We start from the raw sequence: 17,294 nt of genomic DNA, 5'->3' as shown, positions 1-17,294 counted from the left end.
GGAACAAAGTGTATGGCTGTATCGCTGTAAAAAAGAAAGGGACATACATTTGCCATAGCGTTTGCATTTTTTATTGTTTTGGTTATTTTTTGTTATTGTTTGTATTATTATTATTATTATTATTATTAGTTCCCTACATAATGGTGTTTAGCTGTAACTTGCATGCGTGTTTGCATCTTTTTCTGATTTTGACTTGCTGGTATTACTAGGTAATAAGGGCCAACTCAGGATGTTTCTTATGCAAGACGTTGTGTTGATCCTAAATAATTGCATGGCTCTGCCAAATACGAAGCTGCTAAATGAATCGACAACATACTGCAGTGAGGTTCCTTGAATGTCATCTAAATTCCATCTATGCATGATGCAGGGCTAAGCCGGCCCTACCTACTACTAAGTATTGCAGATGGAATCTTTAGGACTAAAGAAGTCAGAAGGTTAAAACTGCAGCTGCCCCGCAAACTCACCCATGAACTTTCACTTTGGCAAATAAACTCCAGTAGCCAAAGGGTTAAAGGGGCAGAAGTAGAAAGATTGCTCAGAGGACACGGGTGCCATAAAACACCTCTGTGCATAATATGTATAATAAGAGACAGAAATCATCATTGAATTGAATGTGTTACTGTCATAAGGAGAACGCAGTAAAATAAAGTATATAGTTTAACAGATAAAAAATAAAATCTGGTGTCCTATGAACATCAAAACAGGGCCATTATTAGATGGTGAGCTCACGTGGCCGTGGCCGTATATTACAACGCCGCAGGGGCTGCCAAGCCTGTTCTCATATAGTGGTACGCTCGATACAAATTGTTCTGTACCAAAGACACATGAGGTTAATGAGACACGTTGGCAGAGCAATGAAGAAGCAGAGACTGCAGCTCCACACGCGGCAGATGCTGGGCTCCTTCCAGCCGGAGGCAGCCGCACAGCTTTTAGCTACGGGGAGCGCTCCGTGGGCTTGTTTACATACACAAAAGATAAATGAACTTGCCGACTTTAACCGCAAAGAATATTAGAATTTTGCAAAGCGCTTCCAAATTTACACGTCTGAGATTCCTAGCCAAGTTTGCTTCTCATTGGTTATAATGAGCAAGATTTATGCGGCTGTTGCAGCAAAAGGTTGGCTAATGGCAGCCAGCCGACGCACTAGTGTTTGAACGGGATAAAAGCAAACTCTGCTTACGAGAGCCCCGCGCAGCACTAATACACAAAGAAATATACATATGCAATCAGATCTCCATCATAAACTAGTATGAAAGCCGCAACCTGGAGCTTCGTGAATAGAAACGGACCGCATAGCTCTTCCATAAAACAATGCATGCTCCGTTCAGCTACGGCTAGCTGTATTAACTTGGCTTTTAACCGTGCATGTCAAGGAGTTTCCCAATGCAATTACCTTTTACCCTCTGAAACCACGTCCCTAAAAATCCCCCCAAATACCAACATGTGCCGATATGGGGGGATTCAGACAGTTTCTAACCACGTAGAAACCAAAATCTGGTGAAATGCACCTTTAAGATTGCTCTATTATAAAGCATACAGAAACGTACATAACCCCTGTTAAAAAAAAAAAAAAAAACAAAAAAAAAAAACAGGGTTCTGGCACTGTAAGTGATTGCTATTGGCATTCTAAGAATAATTGGGAACGCATTATAGCCAATTTGTACCCGCCAAGAAAAAAAACTGCATTCTCTGCTAAATTAATACCAGAAAACGCATAAAAAAAAAACCCAGAAAAGTGAATTTTGTGAAATAAAATTCAATGTAGTTACACAATGTTTGGCGAAAAGTAAGAGTAATTGACTTCCAAAAGTTAATGTAAAGAAGAGGCCGGTATCTTTTGAGAGATGAAGTGTTCCTCCCCACACCTTAGACTCCTGTATAGCGAGATAAGTGAAATGAATCTCGATGCTTCACTGAGTATTGACATGAATTGCTGACATGCAGCAGGAAGTGACAGAATGAAATGTGTTACGAAGGAATAAGCAAACTGACAGAGGGAGCATGAATATTTAAATACACGGCCTGGGATTTTAATCACTTGTCTCCAGCTGATGACGGAGCTCAACAGTTCAAATTCTCGACATGAGGCATTCTCATACAGAGATACAGAACGCGTTCTCCCGTATCTTCCACTGTCAAATTCAGCCTGACACAACATTTATTCTCCTCCTCGGAAATTCACTCAAAATTGCTGCGTGTTGCTATAATCTATTCCCCCCAACACACCAGGACTTGCTTGCAACCTCAAATTTATAGTTATATATCTCAACAAGTTCATTAATCTTGTACAAACCATTTAGAGACTTCAGTGCTGCTAAATGAGAGAATAAACCCATGTTTATGCTACTTACAATGTCTAAAAACTCAGAACAAACTTCAATAAACACGGAAACCAACAGTTGTGACCTTATAGAAACTCTAATGCTTTATGGCGAGTCTGTAAAGGGATTCAGATTTTTACTTTCAACTCCAAAAACTTTGTTGAGCGATCATGGCGGAACAACCTTTTGTTGTAAGTAGAAAGACGTCCTGGGACTTTACCTGCATATGAGACTGCATAGGACTGTCATGCTAGAGGTTATTTAAAAAGATGCTGTTCTGGGTACCACATGTATCTTAAGGAGGAGCAGCAAGTACAATCACGTATGTAAAGCTACACAAACACAGCTCATACATACAAGAGAAAATAAGTAACATGTATAATGATATTAATATTAAAGGAAAAAGGAGACAAAAACACGATTCATATGTACAAAAGGTGTAAGAACTAGGAGAAAGGATTAAGTCGTGCGGCATCCCCTCTTAAAGGGATTTGCATGAGCGGTAAACAGATTCATCCGTACATTAACTATTCATTGGGAATTGCCAGCTCTGGTGGGCCAGCAAACCATTATTGAGATAATGGAAATTGAGGTAGAGAATGAATGTTTTACAGTAAAGTAAAACGAATGACGCAGATTTGCCTTTATTTACGTACCTTATCATAGGTGGCACGATCACTATGCCATTTTGTAACAGTTTCCAGCATACAGCAGAGAAATCTTCCGTACCGGCTGGCTTCATTCTCCGTACAACTGGCTACCGTGTAAATTATATCGGAGAACACCTATAAACAACAAGAGTAGAATCGCTGTTTGTTAGGATGACAAAATACGTGGTTGTTGACTGAACGAGAACACACACTGCAGCGCAACGTCAGTCTGGGTTAGTGCTTTACTAGACGTTTTGAAAGCTGTCCTAATGCTGTTCGAGACAAAAAAAAATGATTCTTTCCATTCGCAAGCAAATAATAAAAAAAAAAAACACAAGCAGAACTGGATGTAAACATCTGCAGTGCAGTATAACAATATTTTTTATTGTTACGTGTATAGAAAAATGTTTACATCCCCTGCAGGTCATTTCTCAATGTGGCTGAATTCGAAGAGATGTGTTATGTGTAGTAAATGGATGGCGTTGAGAGTCTTTATACTAAGGGCAAATAATCAAGAGCATCACTACTCAACCAGATAATAGCAAATAAAATACTCACTCGGTCATAACAAAGCAAAGTAGAAAAATTGGGGGTCTTCTGTTGATGTACAAGCTCTACAAATCGAGCGCAGTATACAGCATCAATTGCTGAAAATATGCAGCGGGGAAATATACAAAGCTGTAAAAATTTGGTGATTGTCTCATTTTTTGTCGACCCTGAAAATAAAGACAGACATTCATTTATATACCTGATGGAAAATAAAAACTAGCTAGTAAATGTTTTTTTAAAAGCAGTACAATCTGAAAATACAGCACATTTGAAAATACGTTTCTTTATTTCATGTTTTAAGGCCTCCTCCTTTTTAGACAATATTCTAAAAAGGAACGTTCTATATCTTAGCAATCATTTTTTTGTTCCAGTTTCAGGATAATGCACTTTAATCCTCACAACCTACTCTGCAAAAATTGTTTGTATGTGGTTTAAAAGCATTTCAATCACTTTAAATTATTTCCAATAAGTCAAACAGAAATATATCAACTATTTGGCCACTGCATTGCAGAACTTCAAGCCTACAGCTTTTAAACTGCTTTGTCCGATACGTACTTGCTGATGCAGTGCACATTAATGAAAAGGCACAGAAATACATTTAATGTAGAGATATTTTCTCAAAGACTCACGTGCTAAAAGCCAATTGTCCTTTTCTAGTTTCATTCTATGTAGAACCCTCTCCACATGCTCGGATTGCTTCTTCTCCTCCTCCAGCAGCTTATCTTGCAGTGCAGTGCATCTCTCCTTTTCTTTTTTCTTTTTGTTAGGAGGCTACAAGAACATGAAAAAGTTTTAAGCAAATGTGTTGTCGCCTGGTTTCCAAGGCAGATCCGTGCTTAATATAACGTCTCACTGAAAAACATTAACAACCTAAAGACGTCTAAAAGTTCTTTAGATCATTTGTTTTCACCCTACTAAATACTGATACATTTTCTTGAATTATTTTAAACTTATTTAGCATCTGAAAAGTAGAACAAAACCAGAAGACAGCTTACCATTTCCAAGTTGTCATCAATGGCTTTCATCTGGAGCCTCAACTTATTGACCTCTCTGCTGTAGCTGGATCTTGGAACAGCAAGATCATACATGGTCAGGGACCAGAAGGTGGCATAGAACTGAGGACTGATGTCATCCCACACTTTGGGAGGGTGCAAGGACACCACGGCCTCATGAACCGGAGCCATCACAAGCTCACACGATGTGATGTACTTGTGGACTTTATGTTGCTGCTTGCTTCCTTTTTCAGCCTTCTTGAGCTCATCAGATTTAGACTGTGCGTTTAACATAATGAGAAAAAGAAAACAACAACAAATAAGCTAAACTCCTTATATTAGATATGATATATGGTACATTTGTACAAGTTTTATCATCTTTCCCAAAAGTCCTACAGAATTTTTTTTATGGCAATGCTCATGAAGTTTCTTCTTAAACTTTCATTAGAGTATCAGGTTGGGGGATTAATGATTATTATTATTATTTATTGTTTTATATAGCACCATTATATTGTTTACCACGAGGCAGTATGACAAGGAGTCAAGGTGTTTGTCTAGTAGATTGGGCTACTGTTTATCCAATACTGGATAAAAAATGGTGCTTCTTTACCACTTTGCTCAACATCTGGGAATAAAATTTTTCTCCCATGACCAGGAAAAAAAACAGGATTTGCTAAAAGTAGTAATGTCAGCTAAACACAGCTTTTATAGTAAACAATAAATCATACAAATATTCACACCTTTAAATGGTTCTGCACTGTTAAAGAGACAAGATGGGTTAATTAGCACCTGTGCCAGCTAAGCAAGATAAGACTTAAGGGAAGTAAGCTGCCATTTATTATTTAACAGAGCCTAAAAACTGCAGAACCATCAAAAAAACCCTCTCTTATGCGCTGACTGTATTCTTAATGCTGTATCAATCAACCCGAAGCTGTGAAGTGACAGATACACTTTATTAATGCTAAAAAAAACTGCTTACACCAGACTGTGGAAAAACAGGATATTCAAATATAAAACGAGGTCCTGGCATGGAAACGTTAAAGGAACACTCCAGTGAGCATACGCACTTTAATCCCCCAAAAAAGCATTTGTCCTGGCGGCAGATTTTACATTATGTTTTTTTTTTCTGAACAATGCATTTGAAGTACTCAGAATACATTAATATGCATTTTTATTTAGAAGGACCGTTTGGGACAAGAAACTGTCCATTTAAGGCTTTTTTCCCCAAACCTGAAAGATAGGATCACCCTTATCCCCAATTGAAAAAATTTGGAAAAAAATAGATAATATTTAAACAGATTTGGAGCCATCTCAATAGTAGTCTCCTAATCAAGTTCTAACTATTTTATTTCTCAAACTGCAATCTGTTTTTTTTTTAATCCAAGTTCACAAATACAAGATATATGGACCTTGCTGATGCAGTTCTGAGCTTATACAGGATATATTTTCCTTTAAAACAACGGAACACTGTGACATTTATAGATAGATTTTGTTGCCAGGACAGGACAATTCAGACCGTCTAATCCCACAAAAGACATAACTCATAAAAGGTTAAAGCCTGCCATTCGACAGCTAGGCAGTATTAAGAACCGCTGTTAAATTTACTGACGGTTCCAGTCGATGTATTCAAGATCTCCTTGATGTATATCTGAAAGAAAGTATTAACTTACTGATATATGATGCGCATACATAGGTCTGGACAGGAAAAACGCAGCGTCGTGGGGGGTATGAAATTCATTGCACAGAACATCGATAGAAGGAACCCGCTTAACGTAATCGTCTGTACTCAAGTTAGATGCCAAAAATCCTCCAAACTGCACAAGGGTGTCATGACACTGAAAGGAAAAAGAGAAAGACAAAATGTGAAATGAAATCATAGTATATGCTTAAGCCGTACGAAGAAAAGTTGCGCGGAGATCAAATCACTAGGCATTTGGATGACCCATTTAAGAGATAATGCTGGCTCATACCTTTATAAAAATGGAGCAAGTTATTAATACTATAGAATTTAGTGAAATACTGCCAACATATACCTTCATTCTTTGACCAAGATATTGTAGTTTAGATCATATGTAATGTAAAGAGAAGGGGAAGGCTAAAACAATAAAAATTAGAAGAATTTGTTGGCAAAGATTGGTGAGTTGGGTTTCCATCCTGGCTCATGGATGGCTCAATAAAGCTGCCCCAATTATTGGCCTGCTGCGTACAGTCTTCTGCCTATACCATGCATGCTTCATTTCAGTCACTGCATTAACCGCTAACACTTCTTCTAGAAGCGTACCCGATGTTCTATATTTTGCCAAACACAGGCAAGCTGGACACACTAATGAGGAAAGTAAAGGGTTAAAACTGGCTAGAATAAGTAAAGTGTTCTTTAGGAGAAATGAGGAAAGCGGACTTGCCTGGTCATACAGCTTCCCCACCAGCTTCAAATGCTTCTCTCCTCCTTCCTGGAAAATCACACCATTTCTCTGCTGTGCCATTAACAGACACAACGGGAGAGCCAAGTCGTGGTCCAGCAAGGCATCTTTTAATCTCTGAGAAGATTTCTTTGTGTTTCTTATCTGTCCAAAGTACCCACCCTATATATAAATACAAACAAAATTACAACATGTTAGAATCAATTTCACATTCACTGCAGCATTGTCCGACAAAAAAGCTCCTGTTTTGAGTATTTACATTGATGATTGATGCCAATAACAAAATTAAGAAAATTGCGGATGCAAAACTCGTATACTTCACCATTCAGCCTATATCTGCCGCTGAGCCAGACCGCAACATTACATGACAACGCAAAATAGAATATTGTGATCCTATTAAAAAAAATACTAATTATGTAGATGCACATTTTTTGTTTCTGTAATTCTGTTTACTTTATTGACTAATGAAACGACGAACTTTGAAAATATTCAGCTAGTGAAAGTATGTATCATTAGCTAAAAAATCAACATTAATTGCACATCAACAGTAAAATGCAATTACTTTTAAGTATTAAAACATGTAAAATAGGGGGTATTTTATAAGGCAGTGGAGGAAACATACAAGACATTGATTATAATACAATAGCACATAGATTCGGTGTTTCGGCATCTACATGAACGGGTGTCAGGAGGCTTCCCGTTATCGCGCTCACCTCGGCCTTAAGCTGCTCTCCGCCAGTCATTGCTTCTAGCTGCTCCATTGTTATTTCCTCGGTAATCTCGATTCCAGCCATCTTTTGTACCACCTCTTTCAAAATCAGTAAATCAAAGCTGAAAGGAAAACGGGAGCGTGAAAATATTGTGATCTACTGCATTAGACTCGCAGCTGGCCTTTCAATAAACCCAGCTCCAAGCAATTTGTACATCTGAGCGCGCAGAACATAAAAGCATCACGGCATGAACGCGCAAAACAATTGAATGCGTGGAGTGTTACATGCTAAAGCCCAAGTCCTATTTTCTTAGAATTAAAAATCGATGGCAAGTGTATGCGTACACAAAAAAAGGTGAATGAAATAAACGCTCTACCAACGTACCTTTTACCGGCTTTCAGCTGATTGGCTACATACTGCAGGAGACCGGCCAGTTCGATGGGATATTTTCGGAATATCGCCCCGCAGAAGCTGGCTAAACCTTAAAGAAAACACAAAAAATGTTAACACTTATTGCAAAAAAGTATAGTGTAGTTCAGAGTGTAGTTATGCCATTAGATATGGGGTGACAGGTGCATGTTTTGGGGAGGGGGGTTTAGCCTTAAACGCTTGTGCACACGCGAACTGAACTTCTAGAGACTCTGAGAGGTTCGGGAGCACAAGCACACAGCGATAAAAGGTAAATATCACTTTAGTCACTCCCAGCTTTGGCGCCTCTCCTTCCGATACTCTACCACCAATGGCTAAAGCAGACGTTGTGATTATGTTTAGGGGTCACAGATTGAGCAGTGTTCCCTAAAATATGAGCATCTCAACAGTGCTCCTTTAGCCAAAAGCCAATGCCATCATAAGGACATATGGCTATGCCGCTCATACAAGAGCAGGAGATGTGTTTACCGAGATATGTTTTGTGTCTACAAGCCACTAACTAGACAATGGCAAAATATTAAAAAAAAAATCACTTCTGCAGAAATTAGCAATAATGTATATAAGAAAAGTTATACACAAGGAATATACTGACTTTGCAACCAACTGGAGATGGTTGTATCATCGTGCTTCATTTTCTCCTTTTCTGGATTAGCAAGAGCTTCTATAATACAGTCTGATTTTCAAATTAAGGATAAAACACTATTTTGGGAATCGGTAAATTGGAACTTTATTCAGCAATAACATGACATCAAAAAAACAAGCACAACCCGGAAGTCGTACCAGTAGATTAAGATACAAACCATTGGGGTCACTTAGAATTCTCCCATTTTCCATGAAAACAGCTAACGGCCAAAATTTCCTTGTCTTTCAAAAACAAGGATATTTCTAAATGACCCCAAACCTTTGAAGAGTAGTGTACATAAACGCAACCAGACACATATACATAACTAAACTTCCATACACATTTAATTATTATTAGTATAGGGATGATAAAAAGGATACACGCCAAGACATCATAATTCAGGGACGTGAGATATTTCAGGGAGTCCACCACCGGTGTTATAAGGTTGTCATATTTTTGTATCTGGGAAAGAATCTGGAAGAAAAAAAATAAAATATGAGAAAGTGTTAACACATCAAAAAATTGAGCAGGTAGCATATGCGTCAAAAGAAAGGAACCACGAGGAATTGTAAGCGTACCTCTTTACAGCAAACGGTTCTAATGTCACATTTAAAGCAGCACAGCGGCTGAACACAGTCACTTTTACAACTTCAGAAAAGCTTACGCACGCCTGCAGCCTGCATCCATATGACTGGCATACAGATGACGTCATTCTATTAAAGCATTGCTTCTTTAACAGAACAGAAATTGTGAGCATAAGGTTATCGTGTATCGGAAACCCGCGAAATGCCAAATCAGACACTTTGCTAAAAACTCATCTAGAGCTATAATATCAAAACGCACTTTGCCCATTTTTATAAAAATTCTTAAACCACAGCAACATTCTGGAACAGCTAATCATACTTAATCTGGTTTTAGATGCCATTTTAAATTATACGAATACATTAGTGTTTCGTTAGTGCCAATGCAATGGCAACCGCTCATCTCCTCCATTGATCCCCCCCATCTGCAAGTCCTGATCCAGAATCCCATGTGGACAGTTGTGCCGTTATCAACGCAGCCAAAGCCATTTAAGTGTTTGCTCCTCATTTATACAGACAGCAGTCCCTGGCAGCACATAACGTTAAACAATAAAGTACAAACATACTTACATAGTCAAATAAGATCGTCGGATTGCTATGGCTTAGTTTTCCTATCTGCCTTCCTGATGGCTTCACGTTTTCTTTTGTTAAACGTCTGAAATCGAAAAAAGAAAAGGCAAAAAAAAAAAGGTTAAGAACCTCTGCCATGGTCTTTTATAAAGGCTGTTAACATTTTAATTGGCAATAAACAGAGGTTCTATAAAACAAATGTCTTGTAAAAAAACACATTTTTCAGCAAAGCACTAATATCGGAGAGAACATATCTATATATTATCAAAGAGCTGCCGTTAGGAAAGATCTTATCACAACAGCGAAAGCTACGCTTAACATTTTGCAGGCAATGAAAATACGTTTTGTCGATTGCCTGCCAAACGCATAAGAGTTGGAGAATGGGCACTCTTTTGTAACGACTAAAGATTGTGCCTAATGAGACTGCGGCGTAATGAAGGAGCTAAAGATTCCGCGAATACGGGAATAATTGGTTCATGCTATTTGGCGATAAAAACCATTACGTTTCAGTGCAGTGCTTTAAATGCATTACAGCGAGCTGAGTCTGAAGTCTATAACTCTCCTGTAAGAGACTTCGGTTCTGCCTCAGCGATCGGAACGGCACTGCAGCACTGCAGCTTTCAGTCATTTATCACGGACTGCAGCGCTTAACACGGGCAGCCGGAAAATGCTTTGAATTTCTTAACGCCGACAGCTCCACCGGGACTTTTCTTTTTTTGGACGCGGCTACTCTGCCTTTGCAGGGATGTTAGCGCATATTCAACGGCTTTCACCAAATAATTGTTTAAATGCGCATTCAGCACAGAACCCATAATGCCAGTTAACCCATCCACTAATTCTGGAGCAGAACCTGGGAATCCATCATTACGTACACGCAAGGGGCCTCATCTGAAATAGCTAATAACTTATTTGCAATCTAAGCATCAAATCTAATGCATGCAGTAGAAAATGTCATTAATCATAGGAATTAAACGCGTTAACGGCGCACTCGCGTGTCAGACCGCTACTCTGTCTCGGCAGAACAAAACGTGACGTCCATATTAAAGACTCTCAACATCTACAGTTTAATGTTCCAAAGTGTTTTATTAGAATAGATTTACTTACTTCATGATGTATTTAGCTCTTTCAATGGTCTGTGCCTTAACTTTCACTAGCAAAGGATGACTGTTGTAGGTTTCATTCTTCCACAGGCCATACAAATGATATCTAGAATTAAATGGAAAAAACAATACAGAATATGAATACGTTGGGACACTGGCGCATCCATCCGTGATGCTTCCAACAGTTGGAAAGCACCTTGGAGGTCTACATCAAGACAGTTGGAGGAGTTTCTTAATTCATAAACATTTTGCATGGAGACTGATTACAAAAATGTATTGAGTTAAGTGATTTTTTTTTTTGTAAAACATGTTTTATTCCTTTTTCCTTCTATAGGGTACAAAGTAAGCACACAAACAAAAACATAAGAGGGATCAGGAGAAAGTTCAAATTCAGATGGGTGTTAAATAGCCAAAACACCATGTAAGCAGCGCCTGTTCAATGAGCAGATGCCTAAAGGTTGAAGGCAAAGAAGAGGTGGGAGAAGAAGGGGAAAGAAAACTACAAAAGGAGAAGGAAAGGGAAAGTCAACGTATTGAGGCAGGGGTATATTTCCCATGAACATGAGCTTGTTTTAAAAGGAACCTTAGATGTATATTTATATGCTCCACACACACATATACATATATATATATATTCTTCCTCACAATCGCTCTTCTTATATAACCACCAATATCCTCATTCTCTAGACAAGACTTGAATGTTATAAACAACAAAATCACTGCATTAGAGAAGTAAGAGTTGATTTGGATCATATTTACAATCTATGAAGTCCAAAACGGAAACACATTTACAATCCGCATTTAAGAAGGTACGCGCTGGAAAATAAGTAAATCATAGAGGGTGGTCATCTGTAATCCAAACACTTATTTTAATTTAACGTTATTAGAACTTACCTGTGCTGATACGGAAAGGTTTTGATCATCCCCCAGATTTCCTCAGACATGCATGCATTGCAATCCATTAAAGTCAGTGAAGGAAGTATAACCTGGTCTGTAATGCTAAGTAGGCAACTAAAGAGCACCTCCTACAAGGCAGATACAAAAACCAAGAGTATAATAATGGTAATAATAAATAATAGTCTCTTGCCAACTTATACTAAGGCCCTAGAAGCCCTGGAAAATGATGTCTTTGCTGCCATGCCTGCTAAGTATTTGCTAACTTATAAAAGGAGAGAACCGGTTAATGTCATCCCCACCGGTTTTGGTCTCCTGGACAGTTGATACATTGCCTAAACGGTCCTGCCAGCTCTGGTTAGACTTCATTGTATTTACAGATGGAATGTCTTCTTCTCCCCTAGCACCTACCTACCTACACACTCATAACTGAAACCAAACCACCTGTACGTTATTGCATTTATTTTCTTATGATTATAACAAGAAGCAGGATAAAGTCTTCTCTTTACATATATTGGGGAGAATTGTGTCCTAATTCCTCTCCACATTAAGTTAAAAACACCTTAACTGGTTAACGAAACTTACTGAAGTTTGCGATGTTAATTCTGTCATTTAAATACATTTTATTCGAGACATCAGATCCAACATGAAGTATGCCTCAATTAGACATGTTTAAAACAGATCCACTTACCATACGTTCTTTGTCATCTCTACTTGCATCAGACTGAAACTACAAAGAAAAGATCACAAATGATAATCGTGAGACAACGAAGTTGCATGGTTTGTGGTTTCCCAATAACAAGGCAGGCCATACAATATGGAGAATTACCGCAACGAGCAGTCTTTCACACAAAACAAACTCTGTATTATCTCTACACTGAGAAATGTTTGCAGGGATCGCTCACGGGAGGATGAAACAACACAGAACTCATTATCAAGAAATCTGGTGTGCTTGGAGTTTCCAGAGAGGGTTGTGATAAACAGAAATAGGGACACAGTGGGAAAGGGGATTATTTATATTAAATACAAGCAAGGAGCACGGGGAATCAGATGGTCACGTTTTAACGTAGTATATCATAGTAACTTCATTATCTTTAGAAAAAGCCAGGAGAGAAGGAGAAAAAAAAATCATTCCAGAATGATCCTGGAGATTACTTAGGAAAAAACAAAGAAAAACTAAACCAACTTATGAGAACAACCACGCACATTGTGTCCCTGCTAAAAATAAGACCAGGTAAATTGCAAGTATTGTCATTTTGTGGTATCCGACGCAAATTCCCGGAGGAATATAAATGGCCATGTTTAAGACTTCTCACTTCTAATAGAAAAGCTATTTAAAGACAGACAGTTTTTCAGAACAACAAGACACCGACCTCTTTCATTAACGCTTTGCCAAGGCGGACAATCTTTGCCAGCAGAATGGGGTCATGGGAGAGGTGGGGGCCAAGGAAGCAGAGCATGCTGAACACATCTTTTCTTAGGTCTTCAAAACATTCAGCCGGTCTTGGAGCTCTCTTACTCCGCATAGGAACAATCCGCGATCCTTTGGCGCCTTTGGGAACTCCGACTCTGTTACAACAAAGCAGAGAAGAGTTGGTTCGTTTATTTATTGGAACACGTTCCGTAGACACATACATCTTAAATATTTAGAAAGCTTTACGGTAGGGCTGCAACTAACGATTATTTTAATAATCGATTAATCGGCCGATTATTTTTTCGATTAATCGATTAATCGGATAAAAAAAACAATATGCAAATTTTTCGTTTATTTAAAAGAATTTAATGAACTGGATGTTAAAAAACAACTTAAAATTTACATTAACATTCGTATTTTGTTATGTTGTCAAAATACAACAACCCAAACACAATATTTATGAAACAAAATAATCCCAAACATTCTGAAAATAGGTGGACTATTACTGTTCAAGAAACTTTGCATTAGAATGCAAAAATGTCAACATGTCCACATGCTCAGGGCTGAGGCAGGCTCTCTTTTTGCAAGCAATGTTGCCTGCAGCAGAGAAGAGGCGCTCTGATGGAGTGGAGGTGCCTGGGATGCACAAGTAGGATTTTGCCAGTTTTGCCAAGGTAGGATATTTATGTTGGTTGGTGTTCCACCAATTCAAAGGGTTTCTCTCCTTGGCAAGGGGCCTCTCTGCAAAATAAGACTGGACCTCATTTTGTACTTGAGTATGAATATCCTCCTCCTCAAGTTTCCCCTCTCTAGTCTCCTCTTCACTGCTGCCCCCAGACTCAAGGAGTGAGTCAAGTAGAGAAGCAGCAGATGTTGAGGGCACGTCAACTGTCGCTACAGGCGAAGAGGTTGTTTCCTGCTGCAACATCATCCTTTTTACAGTCAGCGCCTCTGTCTGCACTTTTGCCTGTACACTTATAATTTGCTCTGGTGTTAAAAACTTCAGTCTCCTAAATCGTGGATCCAGGGCAGAGGAAACAACAACAATGTTTGGGATGTCTTCAAAAAGGATCCCCTTCCATCTGCTTTGAAGCTGGTCTTTTACTGTGGCTTGGAAGCTCTTCAGGGGAGATGATTCAAAACAGGCAACCTCATTGGACCTTAACAGCCCCTTCACAAGTGCAGGCATGGAAGATACAGTTACATATTCTTGGCCACTCATGAATACAGTGGCGCATTCAAAAGGCTTAAGTGCGGTTGAAAGTTCTTCAAGAAGATTCCACTGTTCTGGCTTTAACTCCAAATAATGTTTGCCCCTTTGAGTAACAGATGGGTCAGACAGAGTGGCAGTTACGGGCCACCTTTGTTCAATAAGTCTGTCGACCATATAGTAAGTGCTATTCCATCTAGTACTTACATCCTGAAGAAGTTTGTGCTCTGGCGTACCCATCTGCTTCTGTTTTTCCTTTAACTTAGTGCTGGCTAGCTCACTTTTTTTAAAATGCTCAACAAGTCCTCTTGCAGCACCAACAGCTCTTTGAATTCCAGAGTGCTTTAACGCAGCATTGATCACCAGCTGTAATGTGTGGCCAGTGCAGCGAATACTGGCCCACCCATGCTTGTCCTCTAGGATTTTTACAGCAGCCACAATATTTGCACCACTGTCATGTACAATGGCAATTATTTTTTTATCTGGAATCTCGAACTTTGCGGCGACCTCCTCTATCCATTCTGCGATGTTTGCAGCTGTATGTCTGTCTTCAACAGGCATTGTAGTGAGACAGAGAGAAGACAGCTTCCAGTCATCCCCTATATAGTGGCATGTAATGCCAAGGTAAGCCTCAGTAGCTACACTTGTCCAAATATCTGCTGTAAAAGCAATTCTGCAGTCATTAGCGCTGATGGCATCCTTCACATTCTGAAATGCCTCTTGGTACTTCCTCTCCACTAGTTTGGTGAAATGAGTTCTTGAGGGAAGAGTATATCCGGGGTTTAGTACACTGACCATGCTTTGGAATCCTTGGTCTTCAACCATGGATAGTGGTCGCATGTCAGTGACCAGCATTTTCAGAATGGAATTGGTTATAAGCTTTGCTTGTTGTGGAGTGCACTGGGGATTTCGTTGCACAAAATCTGTCATGGTACGCTGTTTCTTCCTGAAAGTAAAAAAAATATATTAATTAATAGATTTATAGATTATATGATTGGTAGTGGAATGCAGAAAAAACTATTTCTGTGTAACTCAATTTATCATTTGGGTTTAACGTACCGTCCTGATGTTTCACCTTCCTCCGTGAAGCCCACATGTTTCCTTTTCATGTGCTGGTTCATCACGGTTGTGCTTCCGTGCCACACAAGCTCCATTTTGCATAGGTTACAGGTTACAACCTTCTTTGCAGCATTTAAAGTAAAATGCTCCCATGCCTTAGAGTACTTGGGCCGCACACTTTTTTCAGCGGTTGCCTTGCCAGAATCCTCAGCCATTTTTATTATAAAGTACGGTGTTCTTTGCAGCTAGAATACAAAAATAAGTTTGGTGTAAATATTATTGCAGTGTAGTTTTCCCAGCACCCATATTTGCACTTGCCCCAGCACTTTCCCCTGCACCCAGCACACAAGTTTGCACCCAGCGCACAAGCTTGCACCCAGCGCACACGTTTGCACCCAGCGCACACGTTTGCACCCAGCGCACACGTTTGCACCCAGCGCACACGTTTGCACCCAGCGCACACGTTTGCATTGTGCCCCCACCCCTTTGCACTGTGCCCCCACCCTCACTCTGCCCTGCATCCCCACCCTCACTCTGCCCTGCACCCAGTCTCACAGCCTGCCCTGCATCCCCACTCTGCTCTGCACCCAGTCTGCCACCCTGCCCTCCCACCCCCACTCTGCCCTGCACCCAGTCTCACACCCTGCCCTGCACCCAGTCTCACACCCTGCCCTGCCCTGCACCCAGTCTCACAGCCTGCCCTGCACCCAGTCTCACAGCCTGCCCTGCATCCCCACTCTGCTCTGCACCCAGTCTCACACCCTGCCCTGCCCCCCCACCCCCACTCTGCCCTGCACCCAGTCTCACACCCTGCCCTGCATCCCAACCCCCACTCTGCTCTGCACCCAGTCTGCCACCCTGCCCTCCCACCCCCACTCTGCCCTGCACCCAGTCTCACACCCTGCCCTGCACCCAGTCTCACACCCTGCCCTGCCCTGCACCCAGTCTCACAGCCTGCCCTGCACCCAGTCTCACAGCCTGCCCTGCATCCCCACTCTGCTCTGCACCCAGTCTCACACCCTGCCCTGCCCCCCCACCCCCACTCTGCCCTGCACCCAGTCTCACACCCTGCCCTGCATCCCAACCCCCACTCTGCTCTGCACCCAGTCTGCCACCCTGCCCTCCCACCCCTACTCTGCCCTGCACCCAGTCTCACAGCCTGCCCTGCATCCCCACTCTGCCCTGCACCCAGTCTCACACCCTGCCCTGCCCCCCCACCCCCACTCTACTCTGCACCCAGTCTCACACCCTGCCCTGCATCCCAACCCCCACTCTGCTCTGCACCCAGTCTGCCACCCTGCCCTCCCACCCCCACTCTGACCTGCATCCAGTCTCCTGGCCCCACTCTGCCCTGCACTCACATCCTGCCCTGCATAACCCCTGCCCCCCCACCCCCTGTGCCGCGGACCCCCCACCCCCTGTGCCGCGGACCCCCCACTGTGCAGCGCACCCCCCCCACTGTGCAGCGCACCCCCCCACTGTGCAGCGCACCCCCCGAATCACTGTGCAGCGCACCCCCCCACTCACTCTGCCGCACGCACGCACACACGCACACACGCACACACGCGCACACACACACACACACACACACACACACTCTGCCGCGCACCCAGTCTCGCACATAAACATTCGCACAGACAATAGACAAAGAGTACTTACCTCCGCTACGAACTTGTTCCACTTCCAACTTGCTAGTAGACGCGCGTCACATCCGTCGTCACGTAGCTTGAAGAAGGCGGAGACTGCAGAGCGTGGAGCAGAAGCGGGGAACGC

General features: G+C 41.3%; 1 protein-coding gene across 1 annotated transcript in view; it reads right to left on the bottom strand.

The window, feature by feature from the left end:
• Positions 1 to 17,294, bottom strand: part of THOC2 (THO complex subunit 2) — a 50,904-nt gene that overhangs the window by 16,978 nt on the left and 16,632 nt on the right. Inside the window, exons 13-27 of the mRNA XM_053473008.1 lie at positions 13,212 to 13,407; positions 12,530 to 12,568; positions 11,839 to 11,969; positions 10,949 to 11,050; positions 9,845 to 9,929; positions 9,074 to 9,167; positions 8,664 to 8,744; positions 8,027 to 8,123; positions 7,646 to 7,763; positions 6,915 to 7,094; positions 6,183 to 6,347; positions 4,516 to 4,791; positions 4,150 to 4,291; positions 3,530 to 3,687; positions 2,978 to 3,106 (exon numbers count right to left, since the gene is read on the bottom strand). Coding sequence (XP_053328983.1) covers positions 2,978 to 3,106; positions 3,530 to 3,687; positions 4,150 to 4,291; positions 4,516 to 4,791; positions 6,183 to 6,347; positions 6,915 to 7,094; positions 7,646 to 7,763; positions 8,027 to 8,123; positions 8,664 to 8,744; positions 9,074 to 9,167; positions 9,845 to 9,929; positions 10,949 to 11,050; positions 11,839 to 11,969; positions 12,530 to 12,568; positions 13,212 to 13,407 — 1,993 coding nt within the window. The remainder of the gene's footprint in view (positions 1 to 2,977; positions 3,107 to 3,529; positions 3,688 to 4,149; positions 4,292 to 4,515; positions 4,792 to 6,182; positions 6,348 to 6,914; positions 7,095 to 7,645; positions 7,764 to 8,026; positions 8,124 to 8,663; positions 8,745 to 9,073; positions 9,168 to 9,844; positions 9,930 to 10,948; positions 11,051 to 11,838; positions 11,970 to 12,529; positions 12,569 to 13,211; positions 13,408 to 17,294) is intronic.

This window comes from Spea bombifrons, chromosome 8 (assembly GCF_027358695.1).
Source record: "Spea bombifrons isolate aSpeBom1 chromosome 8, aSpeBom1.2.pri, whole genome shotgun sequence".
Classification (NCBI taxonomy): Eukaryota; Metazoa; Chordata; class Amphibia; order Anura; family Pelobatidae; genus Spea; species Spea bombifrons.
The sequence above is the reverse complement of the archived record's forward strand: the minus strand, read 5'-3'. Positions and strand labels throughout refer to the sequence as shown.